Here is a 26,226-nt window from a genome sequence, read left to right as displayed (position 1 = left end):
TGACAAGTCACTAGAAGTCAGTAGGGTAAATGGGCTGGGGAGGGTAAAGGCATCATCTCTGCACTTTTCTGTAATAGTGTCTACATGTCTATTTTGCTCCTAAAAATAAAGCTGGTTGTGGTTTATCAACCAATGGATTTCGGCTACTTCTGAATTACAATCCCCAGAATGCCTAGGGTTAACCATCCAGCCTGGATAGCTAAGAACACGCCTTCCATGGTCACTCCATTAATGTAGGTGACAAAGCCTAAGAGGCCAATTTACTAATACTAGTGACTGCAGTCACGACCCGCTCCGATTATGTCATGGGCCAGCCCCCATTATGTCATGAGCCCCACCCCCATTATGTCATGGCCCCGCCCCCTGCCCAGAATTAGACAGGCCAAAAGGAGCAACTGAAGTGCACCAAAGCTGAGGGCAGTTCCAGTAAGACTACATGTCTGGAGATGTACAAGTAAAAAAGCTTTTAGTATGTTATTTATGTTATATGGCCAATTCTAAGCAACTTTTCAATTGGTCTTCATTATTTTTTTTATATAGTTTTTGAATTATTTGCCTTCTTCGGACTCTTCCCAACTTTCAAATGGGGGTCACTGACCTCTCTGTATGGCAACACATTTGTTGTTGTTGTTGCTACTTTTGTTGTCCTCTTTCTATTCAGGCCCTCTAAAAATATGCAACTATTCAATTGGCCTTCGTTCTTTATATAATTATTAACTTATAATTTTTGCATCATTTTCCTTCCGACTCTTTCCAGCTTTCAAATAGGGGTCAATGACCCCATTAAAAAAAACAAAAACAAATGTTCTTTAAAGGGGTGGTTCACCATTAAAGTCATTTTTATTATGTTATAGAACATCCAATTCTAGGCAACTTTTCAATTGCTTTTCATTATTTATTTTTTTATAGTTTTTATAGTTAGTTGTCTTTTCTTATTCAAATGAATGCATGGTTGCTGGGGTAATTTGGGCCCTGGTTACCAGATTGCTTAAAATGCAAAATAAAGAGGTGCTGAATAAAAAGCTAAATAACTCAAAAACCTTCAATAATAAAAAATGAAAACCAGGTGAAGCACCCCTTGAAGTCTCTGGTGCAGGGTTACCAGATGAGGCTTATAAGAAATCCATGCTGCGGGGCATTTGTATTGAATGGCCGAGCGGCCCTTGTAGCTGCATTTTGCAGACATGTCTGTGGGTTTTTCCCCACTGTGGGAAGTGATCAGATTCATGTAGAGATCATGAAGTTCCCCATTAGAATATGGAGTCGTAGCTGCAAGTGCAGTGACAGAGACTGGAGCTTGTATTCATTGTATGTTTTATCTTCCCCTGTGACACAGCTCAGTAGCATTACATAAACACGCCCACTGGGGGCCACAAGTAAACAGGGGCCACACTGCCTGTGTCTACATACAACTAGCAGGAATGGCAGGATTGTGGATACTAATCACAGCATTGCACATGTCAACATTAACATACTACAACTCCCAGCAGCCTCTGTGTCGAAAGGGGGAGGGAAGGATAGAGAGAATCCAGCCAGAGCAGCAATAGAAAGTCTACAGTGCTGCGATTGGTGTGAGTGACAGGAGAGCAGCTGATGACAGCCATTATCATTACCTGTTATCCGGTCACACGCAGGCCCCCGACACTGCACAGGGCAGAGAAGCGCTGCAGCAGCCGCGGCCCCGTAGATGAGTTATCCCTGCAGCAGTCTCATTGCCATAAACCAAGCGGCAGCATCACTGACAGGATCCGGGCCCCAGACCCCGAGAAGCTTAGCTGGGCAGCGAAGGGAGTGTTGTGCTGCTGACGTGACCTCGTGCGTCATCTGACTGCGCTTCCTTGGCGGCGCGTTGGTTGGCAACACAGGAATGGTTGGCGCAAACGTCAACAGCTGGCGAGTGCGTGTAGCTGAGATTTAAAGCCACAGGGTTTGTTTTATTTGCTGCCTGATGAACAATCCTGATCTGTGGCTCCATGAGCTTTAAAGGACACAATAGACTGAACTGGGAAAATAATACTGCTATGGTTGAAAGAAAATAGGAGCTAATCCCATGTTGTGAAATAGGATATTATAAATCACTGGGGAGTTCCCTGGTCAGATAGAGGGCCCAGTGCTTTTATACAGGTCATGGGCCTCTGTGGTGACTTCTAACATCCTCCTGTTATACAAGGGCAGCGTTATTTCTTATAATACACAATTCTCAGTGAGCACTATTTAGAAGGCAATCATTTACTCGCTATTCATGGCTCCTGTGCAATATATGGTGAATAAAGTAACCCATATTGTAAAATATAAGGATATTATGAGTCACCCAGAATTCCACGACCATATAACACGAGGCTAGGGTTGCCACCCGCCCGGTAAAACACCTGCCAAGGCCGGGGCCGGTATTACAAAGTTACCAGTAATGTAGCTGCCAGTAAATTTTTTAATACTCTTAAAAAGACCCCTCGGCCTGCCCCCAATCCCCTGGAACTTAATTTTTGTTCTGCTTCTTGAAATGTCTGTGGCGCTGCCCCGCCCCCTTTTACATCATGGCCCACCCCTTTTGACGTCACAACCCGCCCCTTTGTGTTCCCGCCACCCACCAGCCGGTAAAAAGTTTACGAATAGGTGGCAACCCTACACGAGGCCAAGGGTCAAATTGTTTTTATAAAGGTCACTGAACTTAGAGGTGATTTCTAAAATCCTAATATTTTATAATACACAAGTTTAAGTGAGTCACATGACAGAAATGACATCGCTATGCCAGACCTCCTAACATTGTGGAAATAAAAAGAGGGATAGAAAAAAAAATATTTGCTGCGCGTAGCGTGGCAATTTTTTTTCACCATGCCCATTTTTGTGGCCACACCTCCTAGTTACCATGTTCATTTGACAAAATTTGGCTGGTTATGAAAGTTTGAACATATTTTTGTAGTTTTTTTCAGTTTTGTTAATGAATGTGAATTACCCTTTAAGGGCAGAAACACATGTGAGGCAACTTCGGGCGACTTCGGAAAAAAAATTGATCCGAGTGCTATCTCGCCGGCCATTTAGATTCTAGCCGGTGGGGAGGCAGTTCGGGGAGATTAGTCGCCTTAAGAAGAAGATTTGTCGCCGGGTAACTAAGGGGAAAATTCACTAACCTGCGGAAATTCGCCAGCAACAGCTTCACTCACATCGCCACACTTCGGCAGCAGAAAATTCACCTGGACATCGCTAATTCACTAAAATGCGACGTTGTGTCCCGGGCGCCAAACGATGGTGAAGTTTCGCTAGCAGTAATTCGGCAAGCAAATCGAAGTTACGCTAGCGTTGGCTAATTTGCATACCGCAGGAAGTTAAATTTCAATGGATGTATATGTTGCAGCAAATACATTACACTACACAAGCCCGGGAAACCTTAATAAATAAAATAGAGTTGTTATATTGGCCTACACATGAGCCCAGTGTATAGTTTATGTTTCATATGTAAGGAAGTGTAGGGGGGGGGGGGAAATTACGCTATTTTGCAGCCTATTATCCTGAAAAAAGGAAAAGTCGCCAGCGTTTTTTGAAACTTTCCAATTTTTTTTGAGGAACTCCTATCTACTCTATTGTACTTCGCCTGGTCTGAGGTGGCAAAGGCAAGTCTGGCGCAAGAAGTAATGTTCAGTAAAATCCACATCTTTATTAATTAAAAATTAGTCTGGCGTTAGAGTGTGAAGTAGTGCTACAATCTATCGCCTCCTCAAGCTAATTTACGCCTGCGCCCGTTAGTAAATCGGCAAAGTCCCGATATGACGTCATGCTGTTGAATTTTCGCTTAATCTCCCCGAATCTTCTTGTGTCTCTGTCCTAAGCTGTGAGTCTAACTTTTCCCAAGGGACCTCCTTATCTAAATTGTTACAATTACTTATTTGCTTATCTCAAAACTGTTACAAAGTATCTTATTTGCACCCGGTGACTGTGCTGGGCTCTCTGCCAAAAGCCAATTAAGTTAAAAGCTTTGTCTCTTTTTCTGGCTGTCCAGTGCAGAGAAAGTCAGGACATTTCAGTACAAACGCAGGACTGCAGGTTAAGCTGTCAAAAGCGGGACTGTCCCACTGAAAAGGGGACAGTTGGGAGGTATGCTATGCACCAAGTATAACAGTATATTCATAAATGCTGAAGATACACTGCCCATTGAATGCTTTTAGGTGTATCATTTGATTCTTTATTTTTGAGGTTTAAAGGGATACTGTCATGGAAAATTTTTTCAAAATGAATCAGTTAATAGTGCTGCTCCAGCAGAATTCTGCACATTTTTTCAAAAGAACAAACAGATTTTTTTATATTCAATTTTGAAATCTGACATGGGGCTAGACATATTTCCCTAATTTTTTTCCATAATTTCCCAGCTGCCCCAAGTCATGTGACTTGTGCTATGATAAACTTCAATCACTCTTTACTGCTGTACTGCAAGTTAGAGTGATATCACCCCCTCCCTTTTCCCCCCCAGCAGCCAAACAAAAGAACAATGGGAAGGTAACCAGATAACAGCTCCCTAACACAAGATAACAGCTGCCTGGTAGATCTAAGAACAACACTCAATAGTAAAAACCCATGTCTTACTGAGACACATTCAGTTACATTGAGAAGGAAAAACAGCAGTCTGCCAGAAAGCATTTCTCTCCTAAAGTGCAGGCACAAGTCACATGACCAGGGGCAGCTGGGAAATTGACAAAATGTCTAGCCCCATGTCAGATTTCAAAATTGAATATAAAAAATCTGTTTGCTCTTTTGAGAAATGGATTTCAGTGCAGAATTAACTTTATTTAGATCTGCTACTATAGCCTCTGTCACATGAGGGGTGGGTGTGTCCTAACGGTCCCTGCCAGAAGCACAGTAAGAGGGGGACAGCCAATCAGAGGCCTGTAGTCACACAAGCAAAGACAGGCTTCAGTTGCACAGCCTGGGAAAGGAGGCAGTGGGAACCCAAACCATGACTCTTTTAGCACGTCTCCTTTAAACCATGTAGTTTAATTAGCCAATGGAGAATGGAGCTATTTTTTTGTGTGGAGGTTACCAATGCCAGACTTTTCATTGTAGAACTGATAATTATATAGGAATATACAGCAGTTGTTTTTTGCAGGGAATCTTTATTATTCCCTGCCTGTGATTTAGCCTTAACCCAAATTAAGCCAGGAGACCAATGAGGCACCTGCTGTGGGTTCAGCGAAGGACAGGGATACACAAATTAATTTAATGTTTAAAGGAGAACTAAATCTCCTTTATGTTTTGGGCATCTGTACCGGCCCAAGGCAACCACAGCCCTTTAGCAGTAAAGATCTGTCTCCATAGATGCCCCAGTAGTTCCCCATCTTCTTTTCTGCTGATTCACTGCACATGCTCTGTGTTGCTGTCACTTACTGAGCTTAGGGACCACTCACAATATACTGTACACATAGGGGCAAATTCACTATGCGTCGAAAATGCGATAGTGTCGACTTCGCCAGGCGTAGTTTCACCAGGGCTGCGCAAATTCACGAAGTTTCGAAGTTGCGGACAGGTTACCGAACGGTTGCGAAGTTGCGCTAGCAATAGTACGATAAGCAGTCCGAAGTTATGCTAGAGATGCCTAATAAGCATACGGCGTGCAGTTAAAAGTACAATGGCCGTATATGCTGCAGCAACTACATTACACTACACAAGGCCAGGAAACCTTAATAAAATAAAATAGAGTTGTTATAATGCCCTACATGTGTGCCCAGTGTATAGTTTAGGTGCCAAATGTAAAGGGGAAGGAAGGTACCCCAAAAAAAATTTACGATCTTTTTCAGCCTATCACCCAGTAAAAAGTAAAAACTGCAGCGTTTTTTGGGACCGATATAAAAATTTTCAAGAAGCTTAGCTTCTCAACAGCTGCTCAGAGCCCACTGAGCATGTGAGTGTCACAGACACTTTCCAAGATGGTGACCCCCTGTGACAAGTTTGAAGTCCTGGATCATGGCTGCTATTGACAAGCTGAAACTTTAGGCTGGTGCAATAAGTTCATTATATAAAATATGAAATTTTTAGCCTAATTAGTTCTCCTTTAAGCATTAGGGGACAGTGATCCTCAGCTTGTTCCTTGGTTATTTGTGGCCTGTGTAGATATCAGTCAATATGTGTGTGAGAATTTACTGAGCCCCAATTAAGTCTTGTATAATCATTCCTCTCCTGTATTACTGCTGGGGTGAAGTGACTATAATGAGAGAGAGAGAGAGAGAAAATCCCTGTATAAAGTAAATAAATCAACATTATTTTAGATCCTACTAAAGAATGGGTTTGGGGGAGCAGACAGGCGCATGTGAATTGGAGTGTCATTGAATGAATTAAAAGGTTTTGTATTCCTGAGATTCTGAGAGTAATAGTTTGAAATATTTTATTTGGTTTTCACAATAAACCATAAAAATCAATATGATAATAAATAGTATGCAGAATAATAAGATTAATACAATGTCATATTATACAGAATGTATAATTTAGAATAATAAAGAATAATAATAGAGTAAATTTACTCAGTATATGATCCTGATTACTTGATGTATTACTTTTCAGATACATTTCTTGTACTGTGAATATTCACGCCCTGTCCTTGAGTATAGAATAGATATATTGGGGAAAATTTGCAAAAGTGGAGGAGTAAAAGTGGTGTTAAAACCGGTATACCTCCAACGTTTGAAAAATAGAAAGAGGGACAAAAAGACCTGGCATGTGTAGTACTGCACGTCTATTTTATGGCCACATCTCCTAATTACCATGTCCACTTTATAATAGTTATCAGGTAATGGAAAGTTTTAGGGTCAGGTTGTATGTGATGTAATTACAGTGTATTATGTAATACAGTTTTGCTGACTAAGATGAATTGCCTTTGAAGCTGCAAGTCCCAGTTTCCCCAAGAGACCGGCTTATCCCAAATCGTTACAATTGTATCTAAGTGCAGCTGCCAAGTGGGCTCTCTGCCAAAAGGCTCTTATTTAATTACATTTCAGAAACTTTGTATCTTTTTCTGGCTGTTCAGTGCAGGAGATCAAAGAGAAACTCGGGACAGTGGGTTGACCTGTCAAAATTGGGACTGTCCCGTGAAAAATGGAACAGTTGGGAGGTATGAACAGGTGTAATACAATCTCCATATTCCCAAACAGAAATCTGCCAAAATACAGACTCAACCACCACTATTCATTTTTTGGTGAAAGACATTTTTGTACACAGTTTTGTGAATATGTTAAAAGTGTCAAAAACAAGAAAATAAAATTTTTAACGATATTTTCAAAATGGAGTAAAGCTCAGTTTAACACTTCCCCCATCTTTTCAGCTTTACGTTGCTTCCTCCAATCTCTATTCACCCCTATTTCAGTGGCAATATAGGGGACTCATTTACAGATTCATGGGGAGATTGACCGCTTTAGGAAGAGCAAAAGGCTAATGTCTGTAAATGTCGTATGAGGCAAACGTTAGCCTTTTGAGGGAATATACTGTATGGATTTTTATTTAAAGGTGAAGTAAAGCCACCCTGGCAAATTTGTTTTTGTACCAGTACTTAGCCCGCTCCCCATCATGCCCTGAACTGCCCAGCACTTTTAGCTGTGTCCCTCCTGTTTCCAGCATCCATCTTGCTGATCAGTGAGCAGGTTTCATACATGCTGGAAGCTATAAATAAGTGTAGTTCATCTATTAGTTACCAAACAGCAGTTATGGCACCTAGTTTGACTCGGGGATAGACCCTATAGATAGCGTTTTGGTATAAATTTGTCTCTATTTTACCATACCTTCTATGTGGTGTTACTGTCCCTTTAAGCTGCTACACAGGAATGAATTGGGAACCAACTGGTTGATATTAAGGGGCATATTTATTATGCTGTGTAAAACAAAATTTGCTGAAGAAATGGTGTAAAAAGCTGTGGAAAACAAATTGTAAGAAATTGCCATCTTGATTTTGTTATTTCATATGAAAGCTGTTGTTCAGGGAACTTACATGAAGCCCTGATTATCATAACAAAGGTTTTCCTGTGACTACTAAGGCCTATGTCTGCTGTGGGGACCATAAAATTGATTTTGTATGCGAGAAAACTTGCTCAACAGGATGCAGGCAAGTTGGGGGTTTATCACAGCATCTTGGCAGTTGGGAGGGTTTCTGTGGGGGCAGGTGAGAACCCAGGATAAAAGAACGCTGGACAAATGTGAGGGAGCTGGGCAGCTGAGAGGAGGCAGCTAGAGAGCTGGAGAAGCCAGAGGAGCCTGGGACAAGACATGTGAGAAATGAAGACCAGAGGGGAAGACAGAGATGAAGCTGAACTCTATTCCCCTGCCTTTTTGGTAACAACAATGTAGACTTGTGTAATGCATAACTGTAAATATTGTAATTATTGTTTAGTCTAAGTGTAATCAGTAATGTAGAACAATCAATTGATTTATTTTACAATATATCCCTTTAATATACGCTCATTGGTGTGGATTCATTGTCTGCTTGCTCAAAAGAACCAAAACCCTAGTAAGTGGGTTGAGGTATATTGATATTATTATTGATGATATAATATACTATAGAAACTTACAAAATGGCGAATTTACCAAGGTTTTATGTTTTATTTTACACCATGCAAACGCCAGATTTAGCCTACGTTATTTTACATTGCTTCTGGCGGAAGTCAAAAATTTGATTCTGTCTTTTAAAAAGCAAAGCCTGGGGGATGTGTGGTGTATTATCCCACCGTTTTTTACACAGCATAATAAATATGGCTCTAAGATTTGTTCCCTACAGTGCACACTCAATAGGCCGTGGGAATAATGAAGAAAGAGGTCCCAGCTGCAGGTCAGATAGTGAACTACCCACACAGCAAGTGGATTTTAGCATTTCAATTCAATCCAGTCAGTTGGCAAGCACAGAGACCAACCCAACTGACCAACCCCATTTCTATGTGTGCAGCCAACTTTCTTTTTTTGTCAAGTGGAGTTCAGCAGGACAGTGAGGCGGAGGGATCCATGAGGAACGTGCAAGAACATCAGCCGGACCTTTATTCATGTTGCTTGGCCTGGTTCTTCCATCTGACTCCACTATTGCTGTGGTTGTCAAAACATTTTCAGTTTTCAAGCCCCCAGTGCAGGTCCAACATTTGTCCAGGGCCCCTCAGCTCATGAAACGGATAAACATAAAGGAATATCTGTAGCCCTAGGGGTTCCAGCCACACAGCTTTGGAAACCACTGCTCTATCATAAGGGAACGGGGGAAAAGGGAGAGAGAAGTGTGCGTCTGGATTTGAAACCACTATTATTAAACAGTATTTGTATGTAATATATATGTTTTCATTATTACTTATCTTTCCTATTCATAGTCTCTTATTGTGTTCTGTCAGTCAGCCTGGTTGTTAGGGTAAATAGGACCCTAGCTACCAGAGAGCGGCTGAGATTCCAAAAGAGGGGGCTTGTGCGCCCACTGGGCATATAGCTCTTTACTATACTATTGATAGGCCACAGTTCATTGCTTTGCAGTGTGTATATTTTGCTAGCCAATACCTCACTACCACTGATTTCAAGTGAGTCATGTGATCATAGGGCAGCCGTTACTTCCTGTCAGAGTGGCAGCCATTTTCTACCTTGTTCAATTGTTCAAAAAGTTAAATTGTTCGAAAAAAATAAAATAACCGAAGACCAACTTCAACTTGTCTCACCATCAGGATCCCATTAAATTAAACTGAAAGATGAACGACCCCTTGAGCTGGATCGGTGAAAGGGAAGCCAATAATATTGCGCTACTTTTACACTTTGCTTTAACCTGTATTAAAGAAAAATGGGGGTCAAATCATTGTTCAGAAGTGAGAACACAAATAAATGAGACTTGTGGGTACAGTGAATGCATTTTGTTTATTTGAGAAGGAAGATCTCAACTGAGTGCCGAAACAAACACAGGCATCTCAATTGTGTACGACAAATTTCCACCGTTGCTCTGAGCAGAATATACAAAAATACACATCTCCGTGACCTCCATACAATAATAAATATGTCATGATGCATCCAACAATAAAAGGCACAGAAAACTGGTCACTTAGTAGTCATAAAAATTACTAAACGGCATTAACAAAGCCACCCAATGTCTGTACAGGGAATTGTAACATCATATTCCAAAATTGAAAACACACAAAACTGTTTTTGTTTTAAAATAGTATGCAATAAATACCGTAAAATTGTATATATTAAAAATAAAAACTGTGCCATTGTAAACATTATGTAAACAAACAAAACTCACGTTATTTTTTTGTTTTATACATTATTTTAGGTTAAGTAAAGCCAAAAAAAAGTTACAACCTCCGTTACTGTTGAATATACAGTATCAATGGCAATGTTTGCCTGGCAGTCGTGTAGATAAAACGTATCCCGAGGCTGAAACCTGGTGTGTGAAATACACGGAGTAACTGTAAAAATACAAAGGTTTTTGAAGCCGCCAAGTATCGTCCCACACAATATTTCATGTGTTAAGGTGACAGAGAGGAAAGAGGTAATACTTGAGGATGACAATAATTGCTATGTACAGCATTTGGGGAGAAAAGAAGTGTGTAACAATCACATGGAGTAAAGGAAAGAAATTGCACATGTTCAGAGAAAATATTTTAGGGCAGCTTTTCCCTATGTTCTACAGCTGCTCCTGGCCTCCTATTACAGGCTAATTGGACACAGCTAATGTAAGATTAATGTAATGTTATCAGTGCAAAAGAAGAATGTCCTCGCCGTAGTATTTCAGCTGTTTTCTTTCAATGACAAAAACCTTGTTTAAAAATTGGACCAGACCAAAGAAAAGAGAGAGAGCGAGAGAGAGAGAGAGAGAGAGAGAGAGAGAGAGAGAGAGAGAGAGAGAGAGAGAGAGAGAGAGAGACACTATAGGCCAAGGGGCTCAATGGGCACAATTCAAAGCACCGGTGACTTTAGTTCTTAAAGGGATTCTGTCATCGAAAAAAAGTTTTCACATTAACTGCATCAGTTAATAGTGCTCCTTTAGCAGAATCCTGAATTGAAATCCATTTTTCAAAAGAGCATACAGTTTTTTTTATATTTCATTTTGAAATCTGACATGGAGCTAGACATGTTGTTAGTATCCCAGGTACCCTCAGCCATGTGACTTGTGCTCTGATAAACTTCAGTCTCTCTTTACTGCTGCACTGCAAATTGCAGTGCTATCACCACCTCCCTCCCCTCCCCAGAAGCATATCAACAGAACAATGGAAAGGTAACAAAATAACAACTCCGACACCTGCATTGCTAAAGATGCTCCCATGCCCCACCTCGTGTCAGATATGAGAACATCAGTAAAAATCCAACTCAGACTAACCCAAGCCATGACTCCTTCAGTTACATTGAGTAGGAGAAACAATAGCCTGTCAGAAAGCAGTTCCGTAGTGCAGCATCTGTCCTTATACATTGTCTGTTACATTTCATGGGAAGCAATTATGATCAGTTTGGGAGGCTTTCCTTGTCAGGGACTGTAGTGTCTGTGAATGAAAACTTATTCTTATAAAATAGATTTACCTATAAGGAAGGTGATATTAGATTTCTTGCATCTTGCTCAGCAACAGAGAAGTCTGGGTGCAATTACATTTAGGAAACGCTATGCTACATTTTGCTTCTTTTTTCTAAAGTGCCAGATGTTTTCTTGCATATATATATATCTCTCGGCATAAAAAATAAATAAAAAAAAGCACCCTAAATATATTCTCCAGGTTTCTGTTGAATCAGCACATTGTTGGCTTTCTTTGTGCTGTGCTGAGTTAGTGGCAGCATGTGAGGCTGAGTGCAGTGGAGGAGGAGGAAGAATATGAATAAAAATAACTATCTGGCTGATTTATGGTTTTAAGTTAAAAAATTCAAAAGGCCGTCTTCTGTATTCAAAACACTAAGTACTGTGCAATCTGAGAGTTTGAAAACAACAGTTGTAGAAGCCGAGATAGCTATAAAGAATAACGCTTGTCCAATGTAAACGTTTTAGTTTAAACAATATATATATTTTCTATATAATTATATATCTTATGTGGCCCAAAGACCTGTATAAGACAAATGAGGCCACAGAGGTTCACACAGGGAATGGGGGCACTAAAAGTAATTTACATGACATATTCCCAAGACTTTGAGGCAGCTCCAGGCTGGCAGTATTCCTTTCAGTATAAGCCCATTACAACAGCGAAACAACTATAAAATAGAAGAGAAACACAATGAGGTTGGTTTTACACCTTAAAGGGAAACTGTACCCCTAAACATTGCCGGTATCTATGCAATTAAATCACAACAGCTTATAGTTAAAACACTGTTTCATGCAAATAAAAGCTTTTCGTGAAAACTATACTTTTCTAGTAGTATGTGCAATTGGATGATCCCAGATTGAAAAACGATTTTGTAATCTATGGACTCCATCCTATGCCTTGTACAAGTCACTGTGCTCTCACACAACCTAAGGACACGCACACATGCTTGGTTACATGAGCCAATGAATGGACAGAGCCATGTCTGCCACACTGATACAGTTATAGCTCCTTTACTTCCTGTCAGGTGACTGAGCACACAGACCAACACCAAATGGTGGCTCATGGGAAAAGATGGAAAAGGGAAATATTCAGTATATTTGCTTTAATGAGAACTAAAGCCTATAAAGAATATGGCTATAAATTAGGGATGCAACTAATCCACTATTTGGGATTCAGCCGAATCCTTGATGAAAGATTCGGCTGAATACTGAACCAAATCCTAATTTACATATGCAAATTAGGGTCAGGAAAGGAAAACAATTATTTTGTGATGAAAAGTCACGTGATTTCCCTACCCGACCCTAATTTACATATGCAAATTAGGATTCAGTTTGGCCAGGCACAAGGATTCGCTCGAACCCGAATCCTGCTGAAAAAGGCAGAATCTTGGCCAAATCCTGGATTTGGTGCACACGGCTTACAACTGTAATGATACAGGCCATCTTATTTGTCAGCAGGAACCTCTGAACTTTTTAGGCCATCTACTGAGTGTCAGCGGCACTGCACATGCTCAGTGGGTTTTGGCTGCTGTTGAGATGCTAAACTTGGGGGTAATCGTTGCCAAACGTTAGCAGAAAATGAGGTTATATTTGTTCCTGAAGCTGATGCTACAATTATTAGTGTTAATAATCAATAATCTAATGCAGAATCAATGTTATTTAACATGAATTTAAATGAAATATAAATCACCAAGAATTGTATTCTAATAATGCACTTATTGTTACTTTTTATTCCAATGACCCCTTGTTTGTTACTACTAATTTATTGTTTTGTTGTACAGTGCTTTGCCCTCAAGGAGCGCTTTACAAATAAAAATATACATACATACATACCATGAAGACCACTCTATATGCTGTGAGGTAGCAGAAAAGATGGGAAGTTAAAATATATATATATATCTAAGCAGTAAGAATGTATGTGCAGCGAGTAGACTTGAGACCTGGTGTTACTGACTTACATTATATCACTTCAATCTTTTTACCTATAGTGGAGGAAATGTCTGTGTTTTTCTATGAAATGTAAAACTGTGCACTGGAGTTTGTAAGCTCTGTGTCTCTTTACACGTGCTATTGTGTATTTATACTCACTTATTGCAGCAATTGTCCTCGTTTGTAATGTTACTGTATTGTGAATATGTAGAGTGCTGCATATACAGTAGTGCTATACACAAACACACACACACATATATATATATATATATATATATATATATATATATATATATATATATATATATATATATATATATATATATATATATATATATATATACATAAATAAATAGGAATAAAAGCTCCATGCCAGAATGATTCAACATTCCACAGCACAGAAAAAGATTTAGAGAATAACCTTTGGAAGTAGAACTTCCTTTGATCACAACTATACAAACAACTGATTGTTAAAACACTATTTATATACTTGCCCATGCCACACTTACTAAGCAAAGACGAGGCAAAATTGTTAATAAAATTATGGGAAACCCCAGCGAGCACAGTACAAAAATGTTAGTGTGCATTTAAATATCTTAAAAGCCCAGTATCATTACAATATTGGGGACTTTGGTGCAAGGAAAGCATGTTTTACATAAACCAGATATCACTGGCACGCCATTGCAAATGAATACATTTTAAGTAGAGACGCACCAAATGCAGTTTTTGGATTCAACCAAATTGTTTACAAAAGATGCAGATGAAAATCCTAATTTGCATATTAAAATTTGAGAACCCCCCCTTCCCAAAAAACATGGCTTCAGTAGTTGCAACACTGATTTATAAAAGTTAAGTTAAAAGTTTTGAATCCGAGTCTTTACTACAATTTGATTTTTTTTTTTGAGCTAAAACTCACAAATTCAAATTCGTTTCCAAAATTCCAATTGTAGATATTCTAAAATGTATTTTAAATATATTATTAAGCACAAAAAAAACCTGATTTGAAAAATTGGGCATCTAAAAGCTTCCACACGACTCTTGATTTAGTTCTGCTCTGTCTGATTGGCATCGACTTGGCCTGTCCATTGACCAAGTTTCTTGTTCCCTGTTCTTCCTGCACATGTTTGGATCCCTTGTTTGCCCAGAACTCTCTCTCTATAAGGGCTGAACTCCACGGCTCCAAGGAGCGATCCTTTGCCATGCGATGACACGTATACAATGTGTTGGATGTCCAGAAGATAAAGTAAATGAATGAGAAATTGCAAGTAAAAACTACATATATCCAACTGTCGGATGAAGATTCTGCACACTGTGTCTTCATCCAATAGTCGGATATATGTAGTTTTTACTTGTGATTTCTTATTATTTTCTGGACATCCGACACGTCACATACATGTCATCGCATGGCGACGTATCGCTCCTTGGAGTCGTGGAGTTCAGCCCTAAGACATGGAGGCATCCGAGTAGCAGAGGGCTCCTCTCTAAGAGAAAGGCCGCTGTTATAGTCAGAAGCATGAGCCAAGACCGGGACCTTGGGGTTTCTAATACCTTACGTGTCACAAACCCCATACGTAACCGTATGTTGAACTATGGCACCAACTGTATATGTTATACTTTCTTTACATGTAAATATCCAGATCACATTTGTATGTAGATGTGTTCTTGGGTAGGGTGACAACACACAATCATACATCGCAACTCAATGCACTTGCAGGCCATGCACAGAAAATAATTGGGTGGATATATATGGAAGTTAGACAGTTTGCTTTACAAGCCCTAAGAGAGTCGCCATACCTTTACCTATCTAGGCACATATATAAATGGGTAGAACCTTGGTTATTAAGGATAAAAATAAAGTTAACCTACCCTAGCCATGGGCCATTTGTCTGTGTCCAGTGCATATATAAATTCAGTTTTATGTGCAAGTTCAAAATGTTTAATATTAAAGCTCTGATTAGAAAATTGGGATTTGCTATTAACAAATTAACAGTAGATATTTTCTATTAACAGTACCCAGCCATTTATCACTATTGATACTGTACAGTGTTAAATAGAGGCTGAAGTGACTGCAAATCACATGCTGGAGAAGCAGACACAGCTGGTACAATTATGCACTTTTTCGTTTACTAACTTATCTATGTTTCTATGCAGATTTACTAGACTTTCATTGTATTTGTTTCATACTCAATTATCTTTGCCAAATGTATTTAAATCTTAACTTTTGATATGAATTCTGACATAACTCTTAAGTTATGCATTTTAAGAAGATTGTTGTTTCTGCCAAAGCTTCTAGAGGAATCATGTAGGGTTAGTGAGGGAGGTTTTACAGGGATTAACTAGTCAAGAAACTATTCAAAGCACAGATTGGATGGATGATTCTGGAAGATGCACTATGAGTTTTCTTTAACTAAATCAAATATTGTACGAAATGTTGGGGGCATAATAGCAAAACAGGCACAGGGGATTCATGTAATATGCCAAAAATCAAAAGGAATCTACCTACATTTGGAATTCCTTGTCAATATTTAGGGGCTGATTCACTAAGGGTCGAATATCGAGGGTTAATTAACCCTCGATATTCGACTAGGAATTAAAATCCTTCGACTTCGAATATCGAAGTCGAAGGATTTAGTGCAGATAGTTTGATCGAACGATCGAAGGAAAATTCCTTCGATCAAAAAAAGTTAGCCAAGCCTATGAGGACCTTCCCTATAGGCTAACATTGACTTTGGTAGCTTTTAAATGGCGAACTAGGGGGTCGAAGTTTTTTTTAAAGAGACAGTACTTCGACTATCGAATGGTCGAATAGTCGAACGATTTTTAGTTTGAATCCTTTGATTCGAAGTCGTAGTCGAAGGTCGAAGTAGCCCAAAAAAAACTTCGAAATTCAAAGTTTTTTACCTTCGAATCCTTCACTCGAAGTTAGTGAATCGGCCCCTTAAAGTATAGTATATTAAAAGTCAGTAGCCCTTTTGTCTAAGTACAGGCTAAATAATATGTCTAATCACAAAACAGAGAGGCTGGATAGGAGTTACCTGCATAGTCTTTTGCTTGAATTTGAGTATTGGGAGAAACTATTTAAATCCAGGCAGCCATTCCAGGACAAGCATGTCATGTTCATCTCAGAGCTGCCATACTTTGTGTACACAGGGCTCCACTCTTCCCTTACTATGTTAAAGGAGTAGATTAAGCCCATCTTGAGAATTGGTAACGGATAACAAATAAAGTACAAACAAAAAAAAAATATTCAGCAGTCCATTTCTTTAAGTGCTTTCAGGTTTAAAGGTTAGTGGAATGGATGATATAATAACTGAAGGACATACTAAAATATGTTTCTTGTTGCTGGTTCTTGGTGTTAAATTGAGGCAGGATGCCAACTGTACTTCTATAAAATAACAAGGAAATGTTATTTGATTCAAATATAGGCTCAGGTAAAATGTTTAAGACAGAGAAGTTGTAGTAGAGGTCAGATCTTGTCTCGGGAACAAGGTGATTCCTAGTCCAATATGGAAATAAGTATAAAAAAATGGGTCAGTTTTTGCGAGAGAGGTGCCGTTAACACAGATTTTGGCTTGAGATTCAGTCAATTAAACAGGAGATGTTCAAATGATACTTTATGAAGCTATCTGTAAGTACTGGTTTGGGGATGCTTAATGAAAAGTCTCTTGATAGACATGTTATTCCATTGTAATTGGACTGGTTTGACCTGGTAGCTGACATATCTTCCTTGATTGGATGGTCATGCAATTTCATGATATTCACTGGGAGACCTTTTCTTGGTGTTTTGTCCAGGGAGTGATGGAATCCATTTGTAATAGTTCCTGAGGAGGTTGCAGAAAATAAACTTTGAGCTGCTCAAAGACAACCTGTTTTACAATATAGAAGGATTCCAGGAATCAGTAGATGTGCACATTCCACCTTGTGGTCTTCGTTCCATGTTTAAATGTCTTATTGGAGATGGACTACTTTTTGTTTGTGACAATCCCTTTCTGATTCATTGCCATCTCTTACAGTAATGGCCTCATTCATTTAACACGCTAAATAATTCATTCTTTGGCCAAGTTCTATTATTTGTTTTTAGTGAGAGCACTTACTTTGTGAAGTTTATCACAGGAGGTAGGAGTCGGAGTCTAGTTGGAGATTCATATGATGGTGGAGTTCTGCAACAACTGAGTTTCTCATAGAGGATGAAGTGATATGTGTAATTAAAAAAAGCATCAATACTAGGGATGCAAAGAATCCAGGATTCAGTTCAGGATTCTAACTTTTTCAGCAGGATTCACCTTCGGTAACATCCAAGTCCCTGGTTGAACTGAATCCTTAAAATCATTTGACTTTTTATCACACGTACAAGGAAGTTGAATTTTTTTAACTGCATGTGCAGCTAGTTCTCTTTAACAGATATTTGCATATGCAAACTAGTCTTCAGATTCCATTCTGGATTTGGCTGAATTCCAAAATAGTGGATTCCTTAATCAGCATAGCCAAGAATAGAGGAAGTCTCTGGTTCCAACAGGGGTTGGCCTTTTCCAGATTTCCCCATTTAGAAAGTAAGGAGTAATATCAGGGAGGGTACAGTGTTTATGTTCTGAGAGTATGTTCACCAATAATGGCAGACAATGCTACGGCCAGTAAAGAACTGGTTCATTCTACCAGTGAGCCATAGATTGTATGTAACTAGCCATAGATAGTAAATAACTAGCACAGAACTAACAGTTTTAGTAAGGCAGTAAATCAGCAGTCACAATGTATAATGTTATGAAGGTCAGGTTGTTACTAATGTTGTGTAAGCTGTAAGGGATAGAATGGTATCCAGATCCTGGACTCACAGATGCAGTGATGACCACTTCATGTGATCCTGTAAAGGTTGGTGGATGCAAAGGGCATGTGGCAAGTTCTGGCAGAATCACTTCTGGAGGTCACTTGAAAAGGCAGGGGATTGAATAGAGACTTTGTGGTTTCCGAGCAGGTGAGTATGTCCCTTGTTTTATTGTGTGGATCCATAGCTTAAGTTACAAGATCAGTGCTCTTTCATGGTGTCAACTCTTCTGAGCGCCGGCGCATGCGTCTCATATATGGAATTTAGGCAAAAACTTGCCGTTAGTGCAAACGCTGCAGTATTATAAATAGGTGGATATCACTTTACAACAAACTTTACACACTTTGTTAGGTATAAACTTAGATACATTTTTATAAACATGGCCCTTAGTTTAAAGGTTGCAAAACCAATTGGCAACAATTAAATAAATACATTTTCTGTTAATAATTGGGTAAGTGGGTAACCAAACATCTATGCAAAACAGTGGGGATAAAATGACGAGGGGGAGTGGTAGATTTTCTTATTAAAGGTTGTATTTACAAATACAAGATATGATTAAGCTTACACAACAAACTATCATTTAGTAGAAAAAGCAATTTTCCATTCATTGCACATGGATGTGCTGAGTAGTCTCTTTACAATGGCTATAATGAATGGTTACAGATAGATTTCAACTAGAATTCAATTGAATTCATCAGTACGGCTGAATTATTGTCACCCCAAACTTTCCTTAAAACCCGCATGTATAAATCGCTGCCCAATGGTTTGTATGAAAAAAAGTTTTTGATTAGTAAAACAAAACTGGCACCATTGCTAAATACAAACTGAAAGACTCAGGGAACTGGACTTTAACAAATATGAGAACATTCTCTTGCAGACCAACTGCTGGGAAATTGTAAGAACTCGTATCCCAAGTGTAATACATTTGAGAAGCTTTAGCTCAAACAACATCCTTCTGTTGCCCTCTGGTGGATAATACATTATTCTAATATACAGTTAGTATAACATCAAGGGGCCTATTAATTATTCTAATATACAGTTAGTATAACATCAAGGGGCCTATTTATCATCCTGTGTAAAAAGTGGAATGAACCATTACTGGTGATGTTGCCCAGAGCAACCAATCAGCAATTTTATTTCAACAGAACAGAAAACAAAGATCTTATTGATCTTTGTTTTCAACATCCCTGGTAATGCTTCACTCCACTATTTCCACAGCATGAAAATAGACTCCCAAATCTTTAAATTCTTGGGTGAAGTCACAGTTGCAACACATTCTCCTCTGCTATATCCTTTATAATGCAAATTGAAATTAAATGATCGGCTACAAATGTCAGAGAGCAGTGCAAAGTGCGGAAAAAAAAAGCCACAAGCCACCATGTTTTTTTTTGTATTGTTACCCTGTCCCCACCACGTGCACCTGCAGATTAAATAAAATACAGTATAGCCTGCACTCAGCAGCACTGTATTTGGGGATGGCTGGGGTACTGTAGATACATGGGGTAGATACATTGGTGTCCCCCATCCCGCCCGCTGTGCAGCCCCTAACTTACACACAATTCATACAATGAAGTAGAGAGAGCAAATGGTGAGAGTGCAAAGGAACCCTGTCCTTACTTAGCAAGGTGCACACTGCATTTTTAACCAACATATATTATGCATGCAAAAATGCTAACTGCCAGTAAAGTAATTGTATGTTTTGCGTGTAATTTGCCTAGCCATGGCATGATTAAAGTCCTTGGTCCAACTTGTTTGAACTAAATAACTGTCCTTATATTTGCTCTGGAGTTCTATATCCCCCACCTTAAACTCTCTGCTCCACATTATGCTTCTTTTTCATTAAAACACTCAAGTGCTCCTTTTCCTACAATATGACCTTTGTTCATGCACCTACTCTGAGTGCATCCCCATCAGCATATGGTCACTGATCAGCAATCACCAATGAATCACAAGAAATATCCTTAGTCCAAAAACAAAACACCCAAAAGAGAGTAATGTAGAGAGCTTGCTGCTTAATATATAAACATCCACTTGCTATTTAACTCTGTGTGAGGAAATGTTTGGACCAAGTTACAGTGAGCTGTATAGTATGGCAAGTTAATAAGACAAAAGCTACGATTTTGATACGATTATGATACGATTATTATACGATTTTGATTGCAGAACATTCTGTGATACTGATTGGATTGTCAGTAACACACATCACACTGACTTCACACATGTCACTATGGGGATGCCACCTAGGATACCATGGACCCCTGTGCAGAACCTTGTAGCAGAGGAATTGAATGTTATTTAACTCTGTATGGGAGGAATTACAAATTTACCTTGTAAGATGCAAAAACAAACAAACAAAAAATCGCCCAAGAGAACAAAACCATCAGTTGAAAAACAAATAGTCCACCTCAAGCAGCTTGCTTGTCAGAAAAAAACTCTACAACAGATTGCATTTTTTGGACACAGTATTATTTGAGAACAATAGCTAAAGAAGAAAGCAATCACCTACTGATACAAAGAGGCTCTTGCTGTATCTACATACGGAACTTTAGAAACAATATTACTTACACAACTAAGATCAAATTTCTATATAAATAAGTGAGGTACAGCTACAACATGATATAGAAAAAACAGGCAGATCAACTGCATCTCATCAGTTCTTATTAGACACAGGCCCGGATTTGTGGAAAGGCCACCAAGACCCGGGCCTAAGGCGGCAGGATTTTAGGGGGGCGGCATGCTGCCCAACCACACCCACATTGGTTCAGAAACACTGGGGATACGCAGGAGATACAATCATTTTTTAAATTCCCATGCGCCAATCCCCATTGCTCCGGTCCAGATGATGACAATTTGCACGAATAAAGGGGAGGGGACAGGGGCGATGAACAGCTGTGGGCCTAGGGGCACCCACTATGTAAATCCAGCCCTGATTAGAAGATACAATATTAAGGTAGTGCACTTGTTCGGCTGTGTGAAAAGATATGCCACAAACGTGTGCTGCTCATTAACACTGTATGCAGATCATACTTCTTAGCATATAAATATTGCACATTGCGCTCTCCTGCTTTACCAGAAAACAGGGAATATCTATTAAGCAACAGGGAACATTCTGTCACATCATTCTATCTCTCTCTCTCGGATGTATACAGATACTAAACTACCTCAGTGCAGTCTTCATTAATGCCAAACAATAATGGCTTCAAGTGGAGAAATACTCTAATGGAAACCTAGACTTAAAGGGGAAAATATGTCATAAGATGCCAACATTCCTTGAACTTTTTCACAGAGCATATTTGCATGGTAGAAAAAGAAAGACGCTAAAATGGCTGAATGCAGAAGGTTATTCATGTTGAACGCAGGGCGGGAGGCTTCAGTGTGGTTATGGGGTCATCATAGAAAGTATTATGTACAAGGCACAGGGTCAGACTGAGCCCCCGCCGGCCCAGATCCGCTCCCCAATCAGCCAGAACTAAATCAAAAATATGTGCAGGGCAGTGCACCCGCCGTTCACACATGCGTGCCGGCTTTTGCGCATGGGGGCCCCCCGAGGTTCGGAAACCCGGTGGGCCCCAAATGCACCAGTCCAACCCTGACAAGGCTCCACTAAAGTTCCTCCAGAATCAATACACAAGCAGGCCAATGACACTGCCAATGAAAACGTAGCTATATACCGAAGCCTAGCTTGCTGCTTAATTACTTCCTGTAATCAGGGGTCTTCCTGGAAGCCTCACACTCTGGGGCGTATTTATTTAACATTAGAGACAAACATCACCGTTGTTGTTGCCCATAGCAGCCAATCAGATCTTTCCTTTCGGTTTCTAACTTGAAGGGGGCTGTTCAAACCATCACTGCTGACTGGTTGCTATGGGTAACTTCATCGGTCAAGTTTGTCTCCAATGTTAATAAATTCACCCCTTTGTAAGTAATGTAGACACAGGTCTATGTGTTCTAAAACATATCCACACTTACACCACCTATAAAGGATTTGTATTTGGCAGGATCTGGATATTTTCTTTTTCTATACAGAGTTCATTTGATTGACTGCAGTCAACATGAAGTGTAAGGGGGGTTATTTACTAAAATCAGACTTTATCTCATTTTTTAAATAAAAGAAAGCTCGACCAAACTCCCACCCACGATTTTACCTTACTTATCATTAAAATAACTCTAATAAATCGGATCACAGAAAGACTCCATAAAATCGAGTGAAAACCTGAATCATACGATTTCTTTGGATTTTTCTCCCGAATCGTTCAATTTTTTGGGGTTATCGCCCCAAAAATCAGTTAGTGGGCTAAACCCACAGCAGACTATATCTTCAAACTGGGATTGGAACATCTGCCATTGATTTATACATGACCTCAACAGATTGGAGATGCTGAGTTTTCGGATTTGGGCTTTTTTCAGCATCAGGTATAATAAATTCCCACAAAAAATTTGAGCTTTTGCTCCAAAATGCCAAACCAGAAAAAAAAAATATCAAGTTTTAGTAAATAACCCCCTAAATGTGGTGAAATACTTGAGAAACATTTGGAAATCATGTCCATTAGATTAACTGCACCTGCAATACTGTTATCCCTGTACAATGTGATAAATTCCCTGGGGGTTTTGTAATGATATGGCAATGGTTGATCCTACATTTTCTGTGGATATGAAGAGATGTGCAATGTTTTAAAAGACCAGCGACAATTTTGAGAACAGTAAACATCGTTCTTAGCATTTCGATAAGCTCTAGCCAATACAGCTTTTGTACTGTTGAGTATTGCACTACTCATTGCACATGTATTGGAAATCAATGAGTTTTTCAAATAAAAAGAAAGCACTTAAAGCACATTAAAGTTACAACACTTTTTAGTGATGTAGAAGATTTGGAAATGTACTATGGTTCAATATGTATCAATACATAGAAAGTATTTTAGCATCTTCTACTGGCCTTTTGATTTACTGTGTCCAACAGAAAGCGAAATAAATATAACAGGTATCTATTATATGATAATATATGATTATATGTCAACAGTCTTTCAAGAACCCCAATGACAGGCTGGGATATAGCCTTTTGTCCCTGTAGAACGTGACCGCTCTGCCTCCCTAACATGGCAGCTTATTAATAATTAAGACTTAAAAACTGTAAAATATCCACAATAAAGACTAACCATAAGGCATTAGGAAGTGTAAAATCCCAATGGAACATTGAGTAGGTATTTTGTGAGGTAACCACCTTTGGAAAATAAAACTTTTTAAGAAGCACTGATCCCAGGTATAGGTGAATAAAAGTCACTAGCTATAATAAATATGTATACATTTCACTCATGGTTTTCTGACTATACATGGCACATCAGTTACATGGTCACACCCACAGACCCCTTGCCACGGAACATATTCATGCAAAATAAAAAATGTACAATAGAAAATAGAAAAGTGCCTTTAAGCAACAGAGCCACTTCAGTAGTAATAAATTAACCTTATTAAAATCGATACAAAAGTTGTTCAAGTGTTCTTTTGTTTCTGCCGATGAGTATATTAGGATATGTCATGCAACTGAAATACGATTTAGCAGGCACTCCATGCAATAAAGACTGCATGGTTTTGTACAAAGCTTGTTTCATACTCCTTGGCCAGTGAGTGAATGGTACCTGAGGCAACATGAACCAAGACCACAATGGAAAGCCTTGATTTTATCAGTATTTTGACCTTCACTCTCTCTAGGCTACAAAGGCCTGGTACTAGCTCCAATCCCTTAACCATGCAATGATATGTTGTCTGGCTGCACTTAAGACTTTTATGCTATTCCAATACCTATTAAGCACCAAATGCTTTCTGCTTAGTCACATACCATTAGAAATATTTCAAGTTAAGCAGATCTAGACCACATCAAACCATTATATAGGTTTTGTTTCCAGCCTAAACCCTGCAAATGCTTAAGGTAAGCTTACGAACATCAGCCTTGTCATCATTCAGCTGCACATCAGTGCTTCCATATAACAGTAAACAAAAGGACAGCAACGTGCCCCAAAGAGCATTGGTATTTGGCAAAGCCTTGAGCTTTGCAGGGATTTCACCAGAACCTTTACATGTCCGATAAAGATGTATTTTTGCTGAGCTCCTTAATTCCCTGCAGAATTCGCTTCATATGACCCACTTTCAATATCCCCAGATCCTGTAAGAAAGAGAGAAGGATTATTTTAAAGAATGATGGCGTTTTTAAACATTACTTCTTTGGGCTTACACACACAAACCAATCACAGAAATGGTATATTAGCTGGAAAAAGCACATCATAAAGAGGTAAGCTGGGTACAAATAAATTCATTTTTAAGACAATTTGGCCCATTAGTTCTCTTTTTAGTGGACATGCCAATCAATCACTGGGGATTATACGGCGGCACAATACAGAGAAGAAAGAAAGACAAATATTAGCAAACTGGGCAGTTGTAAGGAATTGTTCAGTGTAAACACAAAAACGGAGTAAATTTATAGGCTGTACAAAATAAAAAATATTTCCAGCATACAGTTATGAGATCGGTTATCCATAAACCCATAGAAAGCTCCAAACTATGGAAAGGACGTCTCCCATAGACACCATTATAAGTAAATAATTCCAGTTTTTAAAATGTATTTAATTTTTCTCTGTTATAATAAAACAGTACCTCGTTAATTGATCACAATTTGGATACAGTGTAACTCATTTTTATTTGATGCAAAACAATCCGATCGGGTTTACTTATGGTTTTAAAGGAGAAGGAAAGCTTAAAACTAAGTAAGCCTTATCAGAAAGGTCCATCTAAATATACCTGTAAACCTCCAAAGTAATGTTGCTCTGAGTCGCCTGTCAAAAGAAATACTGCATTTCTTTCCTTCTATTGTGTACTCATGGGCTTCTGTATCTGACTTCCTGCCTTCAGCTTAAACCTCATTGCCCTGGGCAAGAGCATGCTCAGTTTGCGCCTCTCCCCCCACCCCTCCCTTCTCTACTGTAATCTGAGCCCAGAGCAGGGAGAGACTCAGGCAGGAAGTGATGTCACACCACATTAATACTGCAGCTCCTATTCTAAACAAACAGAGAGTTTCTAGAGCTTTTTACTCAGGTATGGTAAAACATTCTACAGAATAAATATAGCATTCTAGCTTGCACTATTGCAGCTAATCTATTGGCAATAAAATGCCTCTGTAGCTTTCCTTCTCCTTTAAGAATTTTTAGGAGACCTAACTTCCCTTTTACCCAGGTCCCAAGCATTCTGGATAACAGGTCCCATACCTGTAGTTAGTTAGCCAAAAATGGAAAATATAAAGGCTAGAGTAGACTAGATGTGTAATATAATAACCAGAGCCCAACTTTCTGCTTTGCAATTCTCTGATTGGTAAACAGTCCGTAACCAATCAGTGACTTAAGAGGGGAGGGGGGCATATGGGAATTAACTCTTTAGTTAGTTTGCTATTGAATTTGACCTGCATGCTAAGGATCAAAAGCAAATAAACTGAACCATTAAAGTCCCATGTGGCCTTAGTCGCTGACTAAGAGGTTAGAGAGCTGCAAAGCAGGAAGTAGTGTTCTGGTTATTATGTTACATATCCTGTCACTCCAGCCTTTATACATTACATTTTTGGCTAACTAACTATATCATAAACATTTTTTTTTTCATCTTGCACATCTATTAACCCAGTTTTTACACTGGACTGTTCCTTTAAAGACATGCATGTGTTCTAAAATCTGATCTGGTAGAATAGACTGCAGCATGACAGTCATCTCGTGTTTGGCCAACTTTACATGCAAAAGAATTTTATCCTAAACACTGCATGCTGGCCGACACGGAGTTGCCTTAACAGGTAGTGGGGTTATACTGATTGAAGAGCTTTGGTGCCAGAGTTATGCAGTTCATCAAATAACATTATTTCTACTTAGAAGTAAATACAGGACTACGGCAGTGTTTCTGGATGTGCAATAAATCATATATTTAAAAAACCAATCATGGCACTTACACAAAGCCACTAGAC

General features: G+C 39.1%; 2 protein-coding genes and 1 long non-coding RNA gene across 10 annotated transcripts in view; 1 reads left to right on the top strand and 2 right to left on the bottom strand.

Moving 5' to 3' along the window:
- Positions 1-1,850, bottom strand: part of akap11.L (A-kinase anchoring protein 11 L homeolog) — a 33,379-nt gene extending 31,529 nt beyond the window's left edge. Inside the window, exon 1 of one of the 2 annotated variants that reach the window (XM_018247310.2) lies at positions 1,614-1,850. The gene's annotated coding sequence lies outside the window, so the exon portion shown is untranslated. The remainder of the gene's footprint in view (positions 1-1,613) is intronic. The other variant, XM_018247309.2, reaches the window with a different exon arrangement.
- Positions 1,851-8,240: 6,390 nt separating this feature from the next.
- LOC108708517 lies at positions 8,241-10,205 on the top strand. The gene is made up of 2 exons (XR_001934483.2): positions 8,241-8,301; positions 8,729-10,205. It is a non-coding gene; the product is annotated as an uncharacterized LOC108708517 (long non-coding RNA).
- A 13,085-nt stretch (positions 10,206-23,290) lies between these two features.
- Positions 23,291-26,226, bottom strand: part of LOC108707541 (diacylglycerol kinase eta) — a 157,941-nt gene continuing 155,005 nt past the window's right edge. For all 7 annotated transcript variants that reach the window (XR_005965501.1, XM_041582467.1, XM_041582468.1 and 4 more), the window contains one exon: positions 23,291-24,393. Coding sequence is in view for 6 of the 7 variants with exons in the window: in XM_041582467.1 (XP_041438401.1) it covers positions 24,304-24,393 (90 nt within the window). In the remaining variant the exon portion in view is untranslated. The remainder of the gene's footprint in view (positions 24,394-26,226) is intronic.

Source organism: Xenopus laevis, chromosome 2L (assembly GCF_017654675.1).
Source record: "Xenopus laevis strain J_2021 chromosome 2L, Xenopus_laevis_v10.1, whole genome shotgun sequence".
Lineage (NCBI taxonomy): Eukaryota > Metazoa > Chordata > Amphibia > Anura > Pipidae > Xenopus > Xenopus laevis.
Note: the sequence above shows the minus strand (reverse complement) of the source record. Positions and strands in the feature narration are given on the sequence as shown.